This window comes from Akebia trifoliata, chromosome 1, assembly GCF_017979445.1.
Source record: "Akebia trifoliata isolate Shusen 1 chromosome 1, ASM1797944v1, whole genome shotgun sequence".
NCBI classification, from domain to species: Eukaryota; Viridiplantae; Streptophyta; class Magnoliopsida; order Ranunculales; family Lardizabalaceae; genus Akebia; species Akebia trifoliata.
The window spans coordinates 35,758,624-35,773,904 of record NC_141375.1 but is presented as its reverse complement, the minus strand read 5'-3'; the positions used below and the strand labels follow the sequence as shown (position 1 = coordinate 35,773,904).

Below are 15,281 nucleotides of genomic sequence, written 5' to 3'. Positions count from 1 at the left end.
GGAGCTTTTCAAGACTCGACTTGCCACTAGGCCACCCACTTGGGGTTGCTAAAAAATAATAATTAAAAATATCAATCTATAATTATTTGTTAAAAATATCAATCTATAATTATTTGTTCTTGTAAAATTTGCATGAGTAGTTGGATCCATATCACTATTGGCTAAGTCCGTGGTTTAAGTCCAGCTGACCCGTATATTATATCATCATGTACATATACGATAAAGATAAGTTAGGGATGATGGAATAGGTTAGATGCAATATAATAGTATACATTACTGCTACATTGCATCTAGTCACATATCTTGAAGATTTAGATTTGAATCAGTTATAATCAATTAGATAAGAATAATTGATTGTCTTTTCTTTGGTAGAACATTTGAATCTATATAAAACCAATAGGGTATTGTATTAATCATCTAAGAATTATTAATAAAAGATTAGTTTCTACAACATATTGGATTGCTATCCATGGAGATGACTTACATATAAACAAGCAATCAACAAGATCATTGTAAAATATCTCTCAAGGTTATGTCCCACACCTATCCTTAGGTAAATTCCGACAATTATATTCCATGCTATAATAGTTGGGATCACATGTTAATAGAGTCATGCTACATTGTTTGCGTTAGATACTAGGTCCAACATTGAGTTGACCTGACAGTGCACAGATAACCATAAATTTATTTTATCGAAATACAAGTTAGAAAATCAACAGTTCTTTATGCACGACCAGGTCAACTCAGTGTTGAATCCAATGTCCAACACAAGCAATAAAGCATTTTCTTATTATATATGAGTTCATAGTGCCGATAATGTTTTTGAGTGTCACATAGACATTTAGTCCATATAACACAATATATATAAATTAGGTTTGGAAGAAATTTGAAATCCTAATTTATAATTTTGGAACTGATCTGATCCTTTGAGAAAAGAGAAGAAATTAAATGAAGTGCAAGAACACCAATTTTTTATTATTTATTATTAACTTGAGCTTCAAGACATTCATATATAATAATATAGAGGGAGTAAAAATTTACGAAGAAGTATGTCACGAAAGTAGTTGGCTAGTAGTAGGGTGTAATGTATGTCAAACCCATGAGGACGTGGGGGGACCACTGACACCCCTTGCGAACTACGTGGGGGTGCTTTTGACGGCTGTGTTCGATTTAAGTTGTTGGATGTTGAGTATGTGTTGGCGTGATCAGAAAGGAGTTGATTTTGACTTATAGAAGACAAAATATTTAGGTGACACAAGTCAGAGCTTGTCGACCATAGCTAACTAAGCAAAAGCCACCAAGAAAAGAAGAGCTCACTATGATAGAGGACCGCACTCACTTTCAAAACCGAGGTCCGTGGCCAGCTGTTGTAAGTAATGGTAATTTTTTTTTTTTTTTTTAAATAATAGAATATTTATTGATAATAAAAGCCTTTCTTTCTTTAAAAACTTTTTTACTTATAACATAGTAATTAACAAGATGAATTAAGATAAGTTAGTTAAAATTTGTGAGTGTTGATATCGTGACGTAGTTGAAAATCTGCATCACCTAATAATTACGAATCAACAATGGTGGAGTTACGATTTTGTCAACATGCATGTAATTAAGACCCTTCAAATTTAAATTTTTTTGTGAGGACAATAATGACACTACAACATTTTTGGTCTACAGCGACGGATTTTTCCACTGTTAAAAGATATTGCGGCGATGAGCAGCGGAAATAAAATCCGACGCTGTTGCCTCGGTCGCTAAATGTAACGGCGGAAAATAGGTTCTGCTGTTAAATGTAATATCTTTAACGGCGGATATAAATATCCGCTGCAATAGATCAATTTTTCAATTAATAGAATATTCAACATATAGCGGCGGATCTTAGTATCCGCTGTTATAGATAAAATTTTAAATTAATAGAATATTCAACATATAGCGGCGGATCTTCATATCCGCTGCAATACATCAATTTTAAAATAATAGAATATACAACATATAGAGGCGGATTTTAATATCCGCTGCAATAAGTTACTTAGGAACGGTTAAAAACCGTTCCAAATCTGCATTTAAATATATAAAAAAAATCTTAGACATCGATTTAAAATCCGATGTCTATAAGATTGATGTTCTAAATCTGAGATTTTAGGCATAGATACAAACCGATATCTAAACTATATAAAAAAAAATTTAAGCTTTTAATTTTTTTTTTTCTGCACACCTATTACCAACAGTAGAATAGAACTAGTTGATAGGTTTCATACCCTGTAAAGAATCCATGAATAATTATTATTTAGCTTCAAAATCAAGCTAACTACATATGGAGCAAAAAAATTTTGTAAGATGTTTCATTCATCAAAAGGTAGTTCAAATAGAAATGATGGATACGGCAATTCTTTTAACATGGCACATGGGATGAAAAAGTTAAAAATGAAACAAAAAAGCAATAAACAAGGTAAAATATCGGTGCATGATAATATAATGGGTTGAGCACAAAAGAGAGTGAGAAAGATATTTACAAACTTAACGAAAAAAGAGTATAATGTTTCTTCAATAAAAATATCATTTCTGTCTCATTAGAAAGTCAAGAGTATAAAAGTTTTGATGATTAAAATAGAATTCAAGCTAAATAGTGGCTCGGTGGATAGAACAGTTTAAACATTTTATATATATCAAACTATTAATGCATGGAGCAACTAATTAAGATCTGTCATTAACCAATATGAACTTCAAATAGAATTGGAGCTAAACAATCTTGGTGGACAACACATTAAGATAATTGTAAAACAAGTCATCTAGGGTGCAACTCAGGTTGTGAACTGATCAAGTAATCTGACATCAAAGCACATGGAATCACCAAAGAGAGAGAGAAAGCAGATAACATAATCACGAGGACTCATTAAGAGAGCAGATATTGCATTAAACAATATTTCAAAGGAATTGAAGAATTATCTAGGTGGTCAAATAAGTGAGATGCATTTTCAGAAATAGAGGGAAGAGATAGAGAAGAATGACATGATTAAAGCATTTTCATAAATATATCACATATTTGCATTACCGATGCAGTACAAATGAGGAACCTACATATTAAAGCACCATATCAGTAATTGTTGGAAACAGATATCAAAAACTGCAAACTCATTAAGAAAATTTATCACAGACCATATTGCCATCTTTATCAGTTATTTGCATTCGCTCATCAACAGGAACAAAACCCCATTGTGCAACACTAATTTTTCTAGTAACAAACATTCAGAAACATGTGGATACTACCAAACAATGATATAATCTGTATGAAATGATATTAAACAAAATCGGCAACAATGATCAACGATAAGAGAATAATGCAGATAGAGACAGAACAGGCATAAGAGAATGATTGCTTTCTAAATGTGTTTTATGTGCATATATTATTAAATTGGATAGGGGTTTACAACTTTGCTTTCCCCAATAGTCTTGCTCTCAGCTCCTCTATAACAACATTAATGAACTCTTTAGTACTCAAATATTGGTCCCTGGTAACCCTGCATAAAAAAAAGGAAAATATTATCAAAATCATAGTTGATAAAGTAAAAGAAAAAAATCATAGTTAAAGAAGTGTGACCATAGTTAAAGATTAAATCATAGTTACCTTGCCCCATGAACCAACACATCTTTTAAAGAAAGGGGGCAAATAGCCTACTTTTGAGTTCCAGAGCTTTTAAGGGGAAGAAGTAGCCATGGATCCTGACTAGGGAGTGTGCATAGTGTATTTTCTAGGTGTAAACTTAGAAATCAATGTAGAAACAAGCACTTATTTCTGTTGGTTATTGTTGGTGGCTGAATTCAGTGTCTCAGTTATAAAAACCTTAAAAAATGCATAGGTGACTGATTCCATCATAATGGCAATTGTATAAGTGAAAAATTTATACTAGGTACAAAAATATATTAAGTGACAATAGAAAATGACAAGTTCTACCACTTACCCTCAACCTATGGCAGGGTCATCTGTTTTAGTTTTCCCTCTAAATCACCATAGATCTGCAACAAGGACTACAACTTTAAAAGTGGATCACATAGCATACTTATGATCATGTCCAATTTATACAAGCTCACATATCACTTGACAAATGGTGTGTTTATGCACACAATATATGTGCACACACGCACGTACACATCAAATCACTTTGTTCAAGACTCTATCAGGTGTCAATGCATCCTAAAGATATATCTAATGATCAATACACACCCATGTCCTAAGTAAGTTCGAGCTTAGGCTTGAGCATCTAAGTCAATAATACATTACTTGTTTACATTTGACTAAAACTTATCTTTCATTGATCATTGTTTTTGACAAATGGAACATTGGTTATGCTGAACCTTTTCATAAGAAAAATGTTAATATTATCCCATTAGCCGATTACCAACAAAAATTAAAAATGACTATGCTACATCAATGTCTACCTATTTGATCCGAACTAATAGAAACATAAACCATCTTACATAATAGGTCCTATGCTCTGGTTACATCGATAAGGTGAGCTTTCTTCTGCTTTAGTCCCTTCATCTTTCTAATCTATAAAACCACAAATGGGGATGTAAAATATAAATATGGTCAACTCAATATGTAAAAGAGACTAAATAAGCTCAAGAAGAGAAGGAATACCTGGGTATGAGCCAAAAGACGAATTACAGAACAGTACTTCAGTTTCTTCAGCTAGGACTGAATATCTTTCTTCCCTTCTTCAGTTTCATATTTCTTTGAATACTTGGTGAATGCCTTCTTCTTCAACTTACACCAGTCCTTGTAAAATCTCCTCTTCACTTCCTCATTAAGATGTTGAGCCCAAACAGTGTTCAAAGAACGAAGGCCACAAGGAGTTTTCACATAACCAACAACTCCAACGATAATCATAAGGGGTGTCTCTATTATAGTCACTGCCTCACGCGTTTCTTTCTTGTGAAGCTCTGTGTTAAAGAAAGGAACTTGTAAGTACAACATAGTAAGTAGTACATGAACATAATTTAGAAAGATATTTTATTAAATTCAAGAGCATCATCAGCGTCAGAATGAGTGGGTCTTGGATCAAGAATGACTATAAATGAGAAAAGGCTCACTAGATCCAGGTTTATCAACATCTCTCACAATGTGAGTCAACCTGTATCCCATAAATGCAGTCAATCTACAAGGTTTTGTTGGGTCATCCTTAGGAAAGGCCCTCACTGCATGAATCCCATTGAGCGAGGAGTTAGAAAGTAAAAAGTGGCAACCTTGTCATAAAACAATAAACAATAGATCTAGAATCTGTAGAAAATGTCCTTGTCACTGTTATACTATTCGTGAATACCCTGAATATTATCAATTAAAAGCATAGAAAGGGCCACAACCACAAAGATTTCCTTGTAAAATTTACAATATTTTCAAGCAACCATGTTGCGACTCCATGTGCCTCTTTCGTTCAGAATTTTACATAAGACAAAACTTCCCAGAAGTTAGGTGATATATGATAAAAATTATTCCATTAGAAAGTTCTCTGAGATCTTTACAATGATCCACATGATAAATATGTTTTTTCAAAAGTTATCTTCTTATTTTAAATATAAAATTGTTATGAATCTTTTCCAACATCACGCTTTGAAACTTGACTTCTAAAAATTATTTTACAACCAACAATGGTTCGTGCATGATGTTTTATTATGACCAACTAAGAGATAGTGTAGGAGCAGTTTGGAAAATGTGAAAAATATGAATGGCTAAAGGGCCATTTTCTATGCCACTACAACATGAACGGAAATTACCCAAAAAGAAGTTATACGATTATGAGATATGATAAAAGAATGCGTGGAAACGGTTATTAAATCCTAGGAGACTGAAAAAAGAGAAATTAATTTGAAAACAAGCATAAAAAAAAAATAAAAAAAAAAATAAAAAACCAAATATTTTATAGAGAAAAGGATGTACCTCCATAATAAGCTGTAGCACAACCACTACAATAAGGTGTTATTGCACCAAAAAGACATGAATTGAACGCCACTGTTAGTACTGCCAATACACCAGGCACACCAGAAGCCAAGTGCATGGCAAGAAATGAAAAGTACAAGGCTCCAATATGAGCTGCCTGACGAGCAAATATATAGTGGATGAAGAAATAAACTGCGTGAAGAACAACAAATGCTGCTGGCCAACTCAATGAGAAAGATTGGAGGCCCTTGGCCACACACACTATGTGAAAAAAGCCCATATTTGACGATCTTAGCCCAACCATATAATGCATAACTAAAAGAAAGAGTAAAGGGACAGTTTTATACGATGCCTTAAATCTTTTATTCAAAACGTACCTATGACACTAAGCCACATTTGAACAAGAACTAGACTCCATAGTGCAAATGAAATTGGAGTTAACATTTATAGAGAGAAAGCACATTTCCCCTATAACAGGGCAAACTGTATTTTAAGACCTCCATATGAATTTCAAATAGAAAATGGGTATAGCCATGCAAATGAATTCAAGTCACAGTTGGGGCTCATTAAAAAATAACATCAGCCATATTTCATGTTCCATCCTAATGGGCCCTAAATAAAGTTTGCTAGAAGCCAAAGAGGACCAGATAACCAGAGAATTATAAGCTCAAACATGAAAGACCTCTAGTTATGTTTTTAGAAATAAACTCCACTAGGGGAAAATAAATATTCACACCAATTGGAAGAAGAAATGGCATACATATAATGTTTGACCATATACATTTACCTCATCCACACAGAAATGTGATGGTTCCTTTGCCAGTTCAAGGACACCTTTAGTGCAATTGAAAGGTCGAACTTCAATGGCACGATGGAAGGCAAGAAGGCATGCAGTATGAAGAGGCACTGGCCATGGACTCGATTAGGAGTTGATAACCTTTGGGGACTGTAGTCTGCAGCCTCACACACTCCACTAATGCAGAACATCAGCATTGGGATCTAAATACCAGGCAATAAGTAGCATTGAAAATCTAAAATCCGCTTTACGAATGTAAGAATACCGATCAAAAGGCATCATGTCAGACACCTTGTATCCATGTCAAGCACCAAGAAATGTGCTCATAGCTAAGAAATGAAGATGATAACTTTAGAAAAGAGTGTGTAATCAAGAATCCACAAACTATTGAGTGAAAGGCATAAGCAGGTCATAATATAATGCCCACCAAACACATAAGCAGTCCATAAAATACCCTCAATTAAAAACAATACATTTGGTATTTCAGAACCATGGCAATGATAAAACTAAGCAATTTTGGATGATGGGGTCTTGTTCAAGTATCCACTGAATGAAAGGAAGCTAACTGAAAACATAAAATAAAATAAAAGAATTAATCTCATTTAGACAGCAATATAAGGTTTCTATTTCACAAACATTTCGATAAGTAGTAGTACCTAATAAGGAACTCCATGAAGCTATCTATGGCTTGGCACCTCTATTATAGATACCCACATACTTCTCACAGTTGAAGGAATTTTATGAAAATTTAAGAAATTTTTAGCTATATGTTATTAGATCTTGTGAAGACACTATGAAAGACGTTACACAGTTATATGTCACCCCTTCATTAATGACAGTCCTTCATATATGGAAATGGAACGGATTGTACAACTATGCATACACACACACATGAACACATACTATGTTATTGCATATATGCTCCAGCATTAGATTTCCCCATCTATTACCCCTATTTTAAAATAAGAGTAAAAAAAATAAACAAAATTGCAATGAAAAGAAAGCACACCTTGCCAGACATCATATCAAAGGAGACAATATGGGAGACAGTTTCTTGGGAGAATATAATAGGTGCATATTCATAGTGGATGGGTGAAGGATCCAACTTCTCAAGAATGTAATCTTGAACTGGGGATTGGTCCTCTGTCTTCATTTTCTTTATTGTCCATTTGTGCAGCTTCTCAAATTGCTCTCTCAGAATGCAGAGCTTTCAAAGCGTAAGCAACTCCACTAGTTAGTGGCCTTTCAAAACCTGTTCTTTCTATATACGCTGCAAAAGTTTTTTGTGGAAAAGAGAGAGTCAACATCATAATTCCTACAATACAATATTGAAACCAAAGACATGCCAACCTCGATCCTCATCTATGTAATTACGTGCAAAGGGTATTACCTAATGCTTCATGACTCTTATCAATTAATTTTATTGGGTCTTCATGATTCCTACCTAAAAGATCTGAAAAATGAATGAAACCAAAATTTGGGTTAAAAGATAGAATAACCTGATTAATTGTAGAAGGTTGAGATGAGAATGACCAAGGCATGGACAAGGTTTATGCTTACATTGAACTGATCTTGCAACATCCGGGCCCTCTCATCACACATGTTGGCAAGCATCTCTGTCATCTACAAAATTGTACTCTTGTTTATGAATCAAAATAACCATATGGACCCAATCACCCCAGACAAAAGAAACAGAAATAGTAGTTTTTTCCTCCACTTCCCGCTTCCTTTAGAAGAGCTTTGAGACTGTTGTTACTGCTTCTGCAATGGCTGCAGCTGAGTTTATGGTTGCTTCTGAACCTGCTTCCACTTTTAGATCAATCCACGAACTTTCACGAAAACTAGAGACTTTCTAGCTCACTATCATACCGATTAGGACACACCAACATATCTTCAACAAACAGATTGGGAAACTCACACAATGTTGTTCTTTGCAGTTTCCGAGCACTCTCATTTGCAAGACATTCTGATCAAAGAAAAAATAACCAAATAGACACTAAAAAAACTGAAATGTTTCACCAAATGTATGTGTTGAAAACACTAAAGTATCATAAAAAATTCTTAGATTTTAATGTTTCCCACGTTAAAGAAAATTAACATGATAGTACACAAAGCAAACCATCCAAAAACAAACATAAAAAACAAAATACATAGAATAAACACACATTTACCTTTCCACATGTATGCACATCAGTTAAAAAAGATATGTTATCTTGAGATAAAATAATGAAGCAACGTCATGGCTGGTGGATCAGGTTTCTCGATAATGTTCTCATCTTGAATCGGACATTGGTCCAAGTCTTCTATGTTTTCTGTTTCCCACCTATGATGCTTTTGAAATTTCTCTCTTTCAGATGACCTTACTTACAAAGCATAGGCAATTTTATCGTGGTGTGGTATATAGAGTCCTGATCTCTGCATACATTCCAAGAGTGCTTACTGTGAAAAAGCGATATGAAATGGTCAGCAAGGATGACAAGAGTACATAATAACAACATGATCAATCCAAAACCCTCAAATAATTGTAACAGTGCATCGACATGAGGGATTTTCTAATAATTTGTTTATCTTCTTTCTTGTATGGTGAGTTGAAATTAAACTCATGACCTCAAGGTTCCATTGAAGAGTTTCATCAAGTTGTGTTACAGGTGTAACACATTTAATAGGTAAGTAAATTTAAACCCTCAACTGTTAATAGAAGTTGAAAAATTATAATTTTATATAGAAATCTCTTAAATACTACAATACTAGCAAATAACTACAAGAAGACAAATAAAATTTTTGAGCATATAATACTTTTTTATAGGTGCACATTTAAGCATGTATGCTATAGTTTCTCTAATCACCCATTTTATTTTAATCTTGGAACATAGTTGAATTTGACACCATTTAAGTAATTTATTTGGAAAGTCTCTTCCTATGTTTATGCGTGAATGCTCGATGATGGATTGAAACAATCACTTAAAAAAGAGGGCTAACATTTTAACAAACTCTTAAAAAAGATCTGACATCAGTCACACAGCATTTCAAAAGCATCTCTCCATCTTAGTCACCAAGTTTTAACTTCAAGGAGGCTCATTTCCTTCCCCATATTCCCACCAATTACGTACTAGGTACTCTAATTCTCAGGGTCAAAAATGACAATATGAAGCTTCTACCTCTTTTCTTTGTTCATCATCATGACTATCATGGTACAGCCTCAATGGCTAACTTGCCCAACACAAAACAATATCATATTGTTTCCTGATATTCCTATTTTTTTCATATATCAAAATCATTTTTCGATAACCTTATTCTCAATGATGTCAACACATTTTCCTTCACTCTTCCCCTATTTTGCATACCTTTTTAGCATTTTTATACCTTTTGAAGTTTTTCTCAATCTATTCATTTGTTAATTCTTTCTCACCTCCTCTAGTCCTTCACTTCACCCCTATTTTTGCCTCCCTTTTTAGCATTTTTACACCTTTTTGAAGTTTTTCTCAATCTATTCTATTGTTAAACAATTTTCTCACCTCCTCTAGTCCTTCACTTTACCCTTCTTTTGGACTTGACAGCTTTTTGAACATCATCATTCCACCAAAAAGCTTCCCTATGTTAAGTGACTTCCCCCTTTGATTCACCAAAAACCTATTTCTTTTTTCCAATATATTTGGCTACTCTATCCTACATATCAGACAAAACAAAAAAATCAATAGGACTAGCACAACCCATATATGATTTTTCCACACCTAGAGACAAAATCATAAAAATGGGTACCATAAATATAGAGATTGATGGATGACCAACAAATACAAAGGTATCTTGGCCTTCTACGCCATAGAGTTGAACAAATTCTTTACTCTCTTAAAAACAACACTTTTTTTTTGTACAAATCACCACGAAAGCAAGAAAGGTGAATATGTATTCTTTAAGTCCTGATAAGTAATAACACAAACAAGCATGTCCAAAAGGTTTAAAAATATGACTAACTTTCTTAAATATTTTCATATAACATAAATACACTAAATTTTAGATAGTTAATCATTTCCTTTTTTCGAGCAAAGCTGTATCAGGCACCCCATATTCGTATATATACCTATAAAAGTTTCCCAAGTTAGATAAATGGCAATGAAAAACTGACTATTTTAAAAGATGAGTACATTCATATCTAATATAAAAAAGAAAAAAGTAGAAGACAATCAGTGTAGAATTTTCACGAGGCAAATCCATAGGAAGAATTACTTTGATTCCAATATTGGAGAATACTTATAAATAAATAAAAAAATGGAAATAGAGTTTGGTCTCCAAAAGCAAAAATGAGATGTTCCACTCTTTCAAACCCAACAAAAAATCAACCTGATTGGTGTGTTACAATGTTAGATTTCACTACCAAAAAAATGCTACAATCAGACAGATAACGTTAGCAGATGAAAATGCTCAAATCCAATGGTTCTAAACAACCAATAAGTCTAACTTTTGTGCATAGTTCCAATAAGGAGTGTTCCAAATATTAATATGGTAGTGAGTTTGAAAATATTTTGACACTCAAAAAACCTTGAAAACTCCTTCACAATCTCAAAAATTAGATCTATAATCCTCCATTGGAGCCATAAAGAGCAACAACAATCCAACACAAATTCAAATAATTAATAATAATAATATAAAAAAAAAGAAATGGGTTTAACAAATCACAATTACATGAAGAAATCCAAATAAGAAATCGATGGAACTCTAGGGTTTGAAATTTGTGTCGTCTTTACGGATTGAATCCATGGGTGTTGAAGGATCGGATATAAATCGATGGGTTTTAGAGTACCAATTGCAAAAAATGAAAGATCAAAATGAAAGAGAGAGAGAGAGAGAGAGAGAGAGAGAGAGAGAGAGAGAGAGAGAGCGAGCTTACCAGATGCTGCAATCCAGCTTGTAGAAGTAATCGTGAGCACCAACAGCTAAGAGAAAACGAGAGTGAGTGATAGAGACGAAGGAACAAAGGGAAAAATGAGAGGGAAGAGGGAAAATGATTTTCGCGCCTCGTTCTTTCCTCGCTCAAATTTATTTTTCCCGCAAGATTTATACAGACGGATGGTTTTCTCCGCTGCCATTTGTAGATAAACGGACGGATCCTCTGTTAAATTTCATTTTCCCTCAATTTTTTTACAGACGGATAGGTTTCTCCGCTGCCATTTGTAAATAAATGGTATTTTTTGCAATATGAATAGGACTCTGTTGTGGCGGAACCATTTATCCGCTGCCATTTCTTCTTAAAATGAAATTGACTTTCATATATGAATGGGTCTCTATCGCGGCGGAACCAATCATCCGCTGCTATTTTGTAAAAATTTGAATATAAATGCATCTCTATCGCGGCAGAACTAATTATCCGCTGCCAAAAACATGAAAATGCTGTAGTTATTGCTGCGGAAAATATAATCCGCTATTATATTAAGTTAAAAAAAAAAACGAAAAAAAACTCACTAAACAAAGTTTTGAATGAAAAAAAAAAAAAAATCAATTTTTTAGTGGCGGATAAATGTTTCCGCTACTATATGTATGTGAATTAGCAAGTGAATTTTTTCGTATGCGTGGCTCCTATAGAGGCGGATAAAATTATCCGGTGCAAAAAAGAACTTATATAGCGGATAAAATTATCCGCTGCAACAAAGGTACATATAGCGTCGGATAAAATTATCCGCTGTTATAAACCGCCGCTGTACATCAAAAATGTTGTAGTGTGATGGATGTTTTTTTTCGCCTTTGTTATTAGTTGTAACAACACATAAATCCTTAAAAATTAATTTTAACAATTCTTGTGAGGGCAAGTGCCCCCATTATCAATCCGCCCCTGCCAATACTGATATATATAATCGATCGAGTTGGATAAGATTGATCATGTGTCATCATAAGTGCGATTTGACAACATATCACATAGTTGTATGCATAATTTGAAATAAATGATTAAATGAGATTCATTATGATCACTTCCAATATTTTGGATAAAGTTTAACAGATGTGATGATTATAAGGTGTAAACACCTCTCCTTAGGTGATAGATACACTTTTGAATTAATAGGTTTGAATATAATTGTATGATGAACAAAAGTAACTACAAGTACATTACATTTTCAAACTTTTAACTCTACTTCTTGACCAAATCGATCAATAATTGACTCAAAATACATCTTGAGTTACATCACACGTTTTATAAATATATATTATGTCTTCAAAGGACAAATAAATGATGGTCAGATTTATAAATAATAGAATAATGATGAATGCACACGATTTTGATATGTGGCTGACATGGCAAGAATACATAACCATAGATCTTTTTCATCAGGATACACAGGAAAAAGTTGTGCGTTTTTGTGCCCTTGCCACATCAGCCGCTTACCCAACCGCATGCATTCATCATTATTCTTAAGGAAAACATTAGTCTTAAACCACGTTTTGAGGCTCTCCATTAAACCAACATGGAGAATGCTCCCGAGGGTTCCCCAATAAAAATTTGGGTGACAGGAGGAGAAAAATTGCACCAATCATGCAAAGAGAATTTTCAGGAAGCTTGGTAAGCTTCAAAGAGGTGACGAAACAAACAAGAGAGAGAGAGAGAGAGAGAGAGAGTTGATTTCTTTTTATCAACTTCTTGGTGGCTCATGTTAAGTAACTAATAAAAGTGGACAAATTTTTTGATTGAAACTGACTTACATCATTTGAAGATTGAACCTCAAATAGGTTTTACCATCAAAAGAATCCCAAAAATTAACAAAAGAGAAAAAAAAGAAAATTAATGTGAAGAGGGTAGATTTCTATTTATCTTTCTTTGCTCCATGAAATCATATATTCTCTTTAGTGCAACTTGTAATGTCTTCTGGCTCATGTTAGCAAAACAAACCCTAAACCAACCTGGTTCAGAACAATGGCATGAAGAACCTGGTGATATATTCAGCTTCAATTCATGCAACAATGAATTCCATAGAGCCAATTCACCTTCTCTTGTGTTGTTCTCCAATAATGGACTCAAATTCATCCAGCAAAACAACCCAGCATTTCCTTGCAAACAGTCGATACCGCACTTTTTCAATCCGTCGATGATCCATTCGTATCTCTTCCTTAGTCTCTCTCTATTGGTCTTGATGTAATTATCTGTGAACTTAGTGTCTGATAACATAGAAGCCAAGAGATTCTGTGTTTGAGAAGAGACTAAACTAAAGCTAGACATCCTTCTTGCAGTGATCACAACCTTATCGTTGTACGAATAAATTGTTCCAACTCTAAAACCAGGAAGCCCGAGATCTTTAGATAGACTATAAACAATGTGAACTCTCCCCGAATCTTTGTAATTTCGCGCCTCAAGGATTTCTGCAATGCTTACGAATTCGTTTGGGAAGAAGACCGAACCCGAATATATTTCATCCGATACAAGATGGATGTTTTTACGTGTAACAAAATCAACAATATCTTCGAGGACCGATCGTTCAATAGTGGCACCTAGTGGGTTTGATGGATTTGTTATTAGAAGTCCTCTGACCTTGATGTTCATAGCTTCTGCTCTCTTGTATGCATCTTCTAAAGCTTGGGGAGTAATTCGAAAATCGTTCTTGCTATTGCAGTATACTGGAACAATTTTGACACGAGTCCTCCACCTTAGATCTCTATCAAATCTGTGAAACAAATTTCACCAATAACATTAATTAAGAGGAAAAAACAATACAAATAATAATGTCAGTAGATTTAATGGGACTATGGGGTGATAATTCTTACCCTGGATAGTATGGAGTTGGAACAAGCAAAGCATCTCCAGGGTTTGCTAAAATGAAGGTTAGTAGTTCATTAGCGGCGGTTGCACCGGCAGTAAGAACTACTCTTTCGGGGTTGAATTTCACTCTTCCACCTCTAATTTTCTCCATGAAACCGGCCATTGCCTCTCTAAAAGTTTGAAGTCCATGGTAATCTTGAAATAAAGCATTCTCTCTAAAGCTAGAGATCCCACTCCCCCAAGTTGTTTTTGAATGTTCTTCCAAGTACTCTTCTAGTAAATCGAATGAAACCTGTTCAAAAAACAATTAAACAAAGGTTACATGCAAGTATTAATAAGATCACACCTAATAAAATTAATAATTTGAGGTATTCAACTCGAATCCAATGGAACACGACCCAAAAAAAAGAAGAACGTGGATTGAGGTAGTGAAAGTGGATATGAACACACTTTCAATAATATAAGACATGGGTATGGACAGAATTGAATGGAGGAATAGGATTCAGTTAGCCAACCCGAAATCTTTGGGATAAGGCTTCCATGATAATGAAACTTGACAAATCTTCTTGAAACTTACTTGATTTTCTGCTAAACCCATTTGTATGACTCCCAATGGGTTATTCGATTCATCGTAAGGGTTTTCATCATAAGCTTTCCATCCTGCAAAGTAAGGGGAGTATTCTCCATGAGTATCAGAAACTGCAATTCTTGATAACCCAACAATAGTTTTCTCAATCTCTATAGCCATTTAGGGTTTTTTTGTTTTTTCAAGGAAAAAAATGAAGCTAGTTATTATCTTTGAAGGATGAGAGTTGAAG

At 34.1% G+C, this 15,281-nt stretch overlaps 1 protein-coding gene and 1 pseudogene across 5 annotated transcripts; both read right to left on the bottom strand.

The window, feature by feature from the left end:
* Positions 1–2,245: 2,245 nt before the first annotated feature.
* LOC147412170 (large ribosomal subunit protein uL3y-like) lies at positions 2,246–12,087 on the bottom strand. 5 transcript variants are annotated; one of them, XM_086457115.1, is made up of 9 exons: positions 11,611–12,084; positions 8,897–9,164; positions 8,286–8,691; positions 5,930–8,178; positions 5,086–5,190; positions 4,634–4,935; positions 4,471–4,543; positions 3,954–4,008; positions 2,251–3,512 (listed from the first exon to the last, which is right to left on the bottom strand). In XM_086457115.1, the coding sequence occupies exons 4-6, from the start codon at positions 6,240–6,242 to the stop codon at positions 4,685–4,687; spliced, it is 669 nt and encodes a 222-aa protein (XP_086313241.1). In that variant the 5' UTR covers positions 6,243–8,178; positions 8,286–8,691; positions 8,897–9,164; positions 11,611–12,084; the 3' UTR covers positions 2,251–3,512; positions 3,954–4,008; positions 4,471–4,543; positions 4,634–4,684. The 5 variants fall into 5 exon arrangements, with proteins under 5 accessions (XP_086313248.1, XP_086313241.1, XP_086313256.1 ...); XM_086457139.1 differs by lacking the exons at positions 3,954–4,008; positions 5,086–5,190 and having other exon boundaries at positions 2,253–3,512; positions 6,717–6,928; positions 7,735–8,178; positions 11,611–12,087; XM_086457108.1 differs by lacking the exon at positions 3,954–4,008 and having other exon boundaries at positions 2,253–3,512.
* A 1,404-nt stretch (positions 12,088–13,491) lies between these two features.
* On the bottom strand, positions 13,492–15,211 carry LOC147412169 (1-aminocyclopropane-1-carboxylate synthase 7 pseudogene; annotated as a pseudogene).
* Positions 15,212–15,281: the final 70 nt, after the last annotated feature.